This window comes from Brassica napus, chromosome A8, assembly GCF_020379485.1.
Source record: "Brassica napus cultivar Da-Ae chromosome A8, Da-Ae, whole genome shotgun sequence".
NCBI classification, from domain to species: Eukaryota; Viridiplantae; Streptophyta; class Magnoliopsida; order Brassicales; family Brassicaceae; genus Brassica; species Brassica napus.
Window position 1 is genome coordinate 7,057,811 of NC_063441.1, and position 7,313 is coordinate 7,065,123.

The following is a 7,313-nucleotide window of genomic DNA, read 5'->3' on the forward strand; positions in this document are numbered from 1 at the left end:
ACGGTAGCTAAAACAGCAGGAGGCTTCGACTGTGATGACTTGTCAGTGTTCCATTTCCCTTTCTTCCAACCAACCGTATACCCATGTAACTTATAACAATGATCAAAAACATGACCAGTGTTGCCACAATGAGAACAGACTGCTCCAGGCTTCCTTTGGAAACATTCATCACACCTTGTTGATTAATGCTAGAATCACCGGGAATACACCAGACTGAACTGGGTTAGGAGATCTAGACAAACAGAGGATTGAGTGGAATCTTGACTAACTTGGAAGGCATGTGGAGCGATCACTGAGTTAAACTGACGTTGGCTATCGTCCTGATCCAGAATGTTGCAGATTTCAGCAAGATCAGGAAGAAGCTTGCGCATAATGATTTTGGCTACGAATGATCGAGTATTTCTCATTCAAACCGACCAAAAATTTGATGGTTCTGCTTCGCTCAACTTTAGCTTCACGTTGGTTGTGAGACAACTAGGTCTGTTACAGCATAAACACATTTCAGGAGATTCAGTGCCATCAAGGTTATCCCAAAGGGTCTTGAGGGTAGTATAATAACTAGATAGATCCAGAGAGCCTTGAGGGAGATCCTGAATCTGTTGGATCAACTGAAATGTGCATGGAAGGTTTGTCTTGTGAAAGCGATTGTGAAGATCAGTCCATATTTCAGTGGCATCATCAAAAGAAAATATACTACCATAGATCTGCTTAGAAACTGAGCTGAGAAGCCAAGATTTAACCATGCTATTACGACGAGACCAGACCCGAAAAGGATGATTACCTGAATCAGGGCGAGGCAGTGAACCGTCAACAAAGGCGATTTTGTTCTTCGCATCAAGGGCGATCTTCATCACAGAGCACCACTGAGTATAGTTCAATCCATCCAGCTGAACGGAAACAATCATCAAACCTGGATGATCAACACTATGGAGAAACAGTGGAGAATGAACGCTGTCTGGGCTCATCATGGCAGAAAGAGCAAAAGGATCCGGTAACGTTGGAGCTACAACTGCTTCATGAGGAGAAGAGGAGCTACCAGGGAGCGGATTCGAGCTACCAGCACGTGTGAAATGACCAGAACGGCGAGAAGGACGGAGATTGACAACCATCATGACGATGAAAACTCGAAACGAAAGAACAAAGATCGAAAAAGGTCAAAACGGAGCTCGAAATGACGAGAAGGAGACGATGTTGAGCTTGAGCTCAATGCTCTGATACAATAATAGAAATTTAGAGGTGAACAGAAATGGAGGTTTCTTCTTTAATGGAATACAGAAGAGGAACGTGATGAGAGAGAAGAGGAAACAAGAAAAATATTTTTGTTATTCACTAAAGTGTGTGTTGATCACAATATATACATATTAATTGTTATCCGGAACAAACCAGTTATTAGACTAAGTCAATTGTAAAACTAAACCATATATAATATATCTATAATAAACTAATAGTTTCTTGATCTTTTTTAGTGTGAAATTATGTCGCAGTTCCTAAACACTCAGTATGAGTCGAAATAACTTCTTCAGGCGTCCTTATTATATCGCTGTTTGGATGCAGGAATGCGTTTACTACTTTCCAAATGAATGCGACAATGTAGTTGGTTGGATATCTTAGATGGTTTAGTGTTTTGGGATCCATGTATTTTATATTGTGTTTTCGGTTTAGTTGACTTTTTTATCCTTTAATTTAACATGTGTTTCTTTTGAATTTATTTTGTTAAAATTTTCTATATTTTATTCGGTTTAATTCGCTTAATGGTAGAATAATGATGAAGTGTAGTAAAAGAATTAATAAAATTGATAACTAGACCTGAGGGTTAATCCCCCTATATATTAAATGAGAAGTCACTTTAGTTATTTCTCGTGACGTGTCGCTCATAGGTGAAGTTTCAAAAAATTGTTATAATTAGATTGGTCGATTGTTCTTAATTTTTGTTTATTTAATTTAGATCTAAAAATTTAAGGTAAGTCTAAAATCATTTAACATCACTTGCCATATAATCTAAATAATATTACAAATAATAATTTATGAAAACTAATTCTTGAAATTATAGAAAGATCAATAATGTTTTATTTATTACTTTTAATATTTATAAACTATAAAATATAATGAACAAAATTTTATATAGGATAATTATAATAGTTTTATACTCTACTTGATGAATTGTATTCGAATATAATTATATAATAACTATTTTAAATATTACAAAATCTAAACATTTTTATTAATATTATTTTTAAATTATTTATCGTTGTTTAAAGAATAAATTTATCAGAATTTTAAAATAATTTATAAAATGTTATAAATTATTTATAAAAATATAAACCTACTATATATTGATTGAGAAATCACATTAGTGATTTTTTAATATGTGTCGATCATAAATGAACTCTTCAAATTATTATAATTTGATTTGCCGATGATTTTTAATTGTATTTATTATAATTATATCTAAAAGGAAAGGATAATTCAATTAACACTTTCCAAATAATCTACATAATTTTAGAAATAATTATTTATGTTAACTAATTGTTGAAACTATGAAAGAGTAATAATGTGATCAATTTTTTTATATATTTATAAATTACATAAAATAAGAAACAAAAATATTTATTTGAATTGATATAATGATTTTATATTCGTATAGAAAGTCTTATATTTGTATATAAAGTATCATAATAACTATTAATATCTAATAAATTCCATGCATGCTTTATAAATTATTTGTTAAATTATAAATAAATTTATAAAATTTTTATATTGGCTTATCAGATGTTTAAAATTATTATAAGAGGTTCTAAGTCATTTATAGAAGCTTATATATTAATTTATAAAATTTATTTTGAAAATTTATTTTATATTAAATAAGAACTCACTTAATTAATTTTTTCTTAGGTGTCTTTGAGTTTTAGAAAAACTATTATAATTTGATTTGTTAATAGATTTTCTGTTTTATTTATTTTATGAGTAAAAAAATCACTTCTAGAACCAATTTTTATCAGTATCCAAACGATATAAATATATTTCATGATATAATTTATGGTAATTAAATATGTGATTTATATAAAATATATGTAATGCTCATAAAATCATTTTATTACTTAAGTATTTATAAACTATATAATATATTTCAAAAGTAATTTATATAATTGATATAGTAGTTTTATATTCCTATGTATTTGAATATGAATATATAGAAAATATGTAACAATCATATTGTTTTATCTTTTAAAGACATATGACTTTAGCTATAAATTATTTAAAAATCAAATGTTTCAAAACTACATACCTTCAAAACTCATTTTTATTAAAAACTGAATTATGAATATTATATATAACTAATTTTAGTAAAACATTTCAATACAAAATATCAACAGAATATTTAAAATAGTCATAATCATTTAAAAAAAATAATTATTCTTTAAAAATATTTAATAGTAAACACATATACAATTTTTGATGATGAAAAAATATCTTAATTTGACAAATGATAATAAATATATTGGTACAAAACATTCAAACCCGCAAAATTGCGGGCATTACTGCTTTAGTTAGATAATTTTCTTTTCATTTTGAGATCCAGCTCCTATGAGATTATCGTACTTCGCTGTATGGATCATTGGCTCAAATTTCTTAGGAAAATTGTTCAACAAGATAACAACATGATCCTCTTCACTCAAATCTATGTCTAAAATTGAGAGATCTGAAACCAGCTTGTTAAAGACATTCATGTTCTTATCATCCTCCATACTGAAGGTACAAAACTTTGGTCTGAGACAACCTGTTTGTTAGATATTTGATCTGAAATGTTGTCGTTTCAAGAGCATTCTTCATCTCATAAGCGGTGTGTGACTTGATAACCATACACTGGATTTGCTAGACTCACACTAAGGATATTTTAACCTTTCTAGCATTGTCAAGCCTCTTCAGATCAACAACAGCGCTTATATTGAAACTCTTTCTAATTGAATATTTTTTCCTTTTGGACCAACAAATTCTTCTAGTTGAAATACATAATCAAGTCCTGAAATTTCCAATTGATACAACACTATGTTCTCATATTGCGAAGTCCCATTCTCCATAAAACTTATCGCCCGGATTTTCCTTAGTAAGTTTCATGTTTAATCTGATCATAATCATAAAAAGAATATCAACATAATCCAATATGGAACAACCACACAAAAATGTTAACCACAAAGCCACAAATCTCATATACCTCACACAATAAGATTTTGTCCTTCAGATTTTCTTCAAGTACTTTGTGTTGTCTTTTGTTGTAAGATTTTGTCCTTTAGGTTTAGGAGAAGAATTCCAAATTCTTCCCAGTTTGAGTCTGTACCCCATTGTGGTTCACCAGTTCCTTAGATCCAGTCTTGATTACCATTGCTTCATGAGTGATTGTAACACAGAAGATATTTTGATGGTGACGTTAGGGTATAAGATACCCCTTTATCAAGTTTAGAGAGGACCATTCTTTAGGTTAGGAACTCTATTTCCGCTCTTAAGGAATATTCTTCTATGATCTGAGGACACGCTGTAGTGACTGTATCAAGTATCAACTCACAACTCTATGATATATTCAATACGTCTAGACGGATAGATGGAGACTTGAAATATGGGATAAGAAATGGCAAAAGTGAGTATATATTAATACTGCATCTTAACATACTCAACACAAATGAAATGGTCTGGTCTTTCAGAAGTACATAGAAAAGATCAGAAAATTGAACATTCAAGAAGCATATTTTTTTTTTTCAAAGATCCTATACTTCTCTAGACATTTAAACAGCAACGTTGGGTGACGCTGGATACTCTTCGTACCCTGTGATTCCTGTAATCCTAATCCTCGTATTTGGCTGCATTACCAAGACAAAAAATCACAATGCAATTGTTATTATTTACAGTTCTATGTGTACCAAATCATACGAACTAACTGATACTAGTATGTGCGGATTAAATTATATCTAGCTAAAGGAAAAGATGACTTTGAACAACAGAGAGCAGTGAATACCTGTCGGTGACCGATATTTCTGCGGTATTTCTTCTTGGGCTTGTACTTGAAGACGACTACTTTATCATTCAGACCCTGCAGCAACACAAAGACATTGCAAGTTAGCGGTTGAAAAGACACCACTTAAACTCAAGAAATACTTGGTATTGATTTTACTTGATTTTCCACAACAGCATGCACAGTAGCATTGGTAACAACCGGTTTGCCGATGTAAGTATGTGTCTTTGTGCCGACAAGCAACACTTTGTTCAAAACAATCTGCACAAGAGAGATGAAAAAGTTTCAGACCGCAAACGACACTGTTAACATAGACAAAATGTGTTCCTATACCTGATCATCAACATTAGCATCTTTGAGCCGCTGAGTGTAGAGATATCTCCCTGGGAAAACAATGTATTGGCGTCCACCAACCTGTTGAATCAATGAGAGAATGTAAATTTCATTACACAAAAGGCTTTTAAAACACAAACCTAACTCACAGAGTCTCCTGAATAAGTCTAACTAAATCAAACAAAAAATAGGAATTGCTAATTCAGTAGCTAACCATAACAACGGCGAAGATCTCTTCTCGTTTAGGCTTATCCTCTGAGACCACCACAGCTTCAATATCGGTAGTCTCCGGTTCAGCCACGACGGCTGATTCGGCGAATTTCGGAGCGGCGGGGAACGCGGGTCGAGACGTAGACGCAGCGGAAGTAGAAAGAAACCCAATTGCAGGTCTAGCCAGACTCAATGAAGGCTTAGAGAGGGAGCGCGGTGGAGCGACACTGCAATGAGCAGAGAAAGCAGAGCACAGAGAAAGCGTCGCTGAGGGAGAAGCCATGTTGTTTTTCGCCGATAGCTCTAAGCTCAGAGGAGAGTCCGAACTAAGAAGAAGCTCGAGAGAGAATAAATCAGCAGTGTTATCCTATCCACTTACTATTAAATTACCAGTCTAACCCTTTTACGTCAAATTACCAGTGCAACCTTATCTCAAATTCGCATCATGTAGGAAATAAACTGCAATCAAATTAGACCAGAACCGAACCGATTTTGAAAATCTGAAAAACCAAAACCCGATCTGATATGAGACAACGCCTCTCTTACCCCTATCTCTTGAAGTCCAATCTCTCAAGGACCTTCCTAAATATTATTTTCTTTTTGAATTATTTTTAATTCGAAATACTGACTGATTACATTTTTACCCTTCATTACATATAGCTTTTTTTTTCTCTGATTGCAAGTGATTTAAACTATTATATAATGCCTAAATACTTTTATAATAGCAATTTTAATTAGTGTGTGTCTTTTCAGTCATCTATCTTTTTAAAACAACTAATTGTTGAAAGGTTGTATTTTTCAGTCACGTAACTATTTAAAAACAGTTAACATTGAAAGATTGTGTATTTTGGACAATGTGACTACTGAAACGAGGAATTTCATGTTTACCGCTTTCATGATACCATTATTCATCTTTACCACCATTAAAGATACATTTTCAAAAATATTTGTTTTATTAAGCGGCGAAAGACTTTTATATCATTGATCTCTCTCTCTATATATAATAAATAAAAAATAAAAAATTGTTTTTTTTATATTTTCGGATTATATTTTTTCAAATTCGAATTTTTTTTAATATTTTTTATTATTTTTTTCAAAAATAAATATTTTTATTCTTTTGAAATTTCTTTTTGAAAATCAAAATTATGCTTAAGACTATTTATAAAAATTTTTTAAAGCTTTTGTTTACATCTAAACTATTAAAACAAGAGTACAAATAAAATTTGAGAAATTTGAGCCTTAGTTTTCCTAAATAATGACAATGGTATGCCACTTATCTAAACACATTAATTTTACACATTTATTAACCCATTAATTTCGTAAAATCTTACCCAATCCGTTATGTTGACAATATAATTAATTTAATTTGACCATCACATCCCCTATATATTAATTGAGAATCATTTAAAAAATAATAACCTTATATTTTGTAATATTTTTGCAAAGTACACTTGCTGAGGTGGCGTTTAATTAGAACATAATTTCGCTGATGTGGCATGATTAGAATCAATTGAAAAATTAGTTAGTCCAATGTCAATTTGCTAGGAAAATTATATTAAACCTAAACTTTTTTATATGATTAACAAATTATAACGAAGTCTAAAAAATATAGTGACAAAGAAACGCATTTCGTTTCTGAGAGGCCGTTGCGGCCGTGGAGAAGGAGTGGTGTGAATCAGGGACGCGATGGAGTCATTACCTCTGGTGCCCCCAACCGCACAAAGCATAATCTCCTACGGGCTCCATAATTGCCTATGCCCCTTTT

The 7,313-nt window shown here is 31.7% G+C and overlaps 1 protein-coding gene across 1 annotated transcript; it reads right to left on the reverse strand.

Annotated features, from left to right (window-relative positions):
• Positions 1-4,625: 4,625 nt before the first annotated feature.
• Positions 4,626-6,056, reverse strand: LOC106418962 (50S ribosomal protein L21, chloroplastic). Its single transcript, XM_013859696.3, has 5 exons — positions 5,553-6,056; positions 5,339-5,419; positions 5,165-5,266; positions 5,009-5,083; positions 4,626-4,853 (listed from the first exon to the last, which is right to left on the reverse strand). The coding sequence occupies exons 1-5, from the start codon at positions 5,829-5,831 to the stop codon at positions 4,779-4,781; spliced, it is 612 nt and encodes a 203-aa protein (XP_013715150.2). The 5' UTR covers positions 5,832-6,056; the 3' UTR covers positions 4,626-4,778.
• Between the last annotated feature and the right edge of the window lie 1,257 nt (positions 6,057-7,313).

Bases quoted from the DNA above. Each gene is read 5' to 3' on its own strand.
- LOC106418962 (XM_013859696.3), bottom strand. From the start codon at position 5,831: ATGGCTTCTCCCTCAGCGACGCTTTCTCTGTGCTCTGCTTTCTCTGCT. The intron at 5,420-5,552 runs GTTAGCTACTGA...TTGATTCAACAG, and splicing joins AGATCTTCGCCGTTGTTATG to GTTGGTGGACGCCAATACAT. The intron at 5,267-5,338 runs GTATAGGAACAC...TCTCTTGTGCAG, and splicing joins ATGCTAATGTTGATGATCAG to ATTGTTTTGAACAAAGTGTT.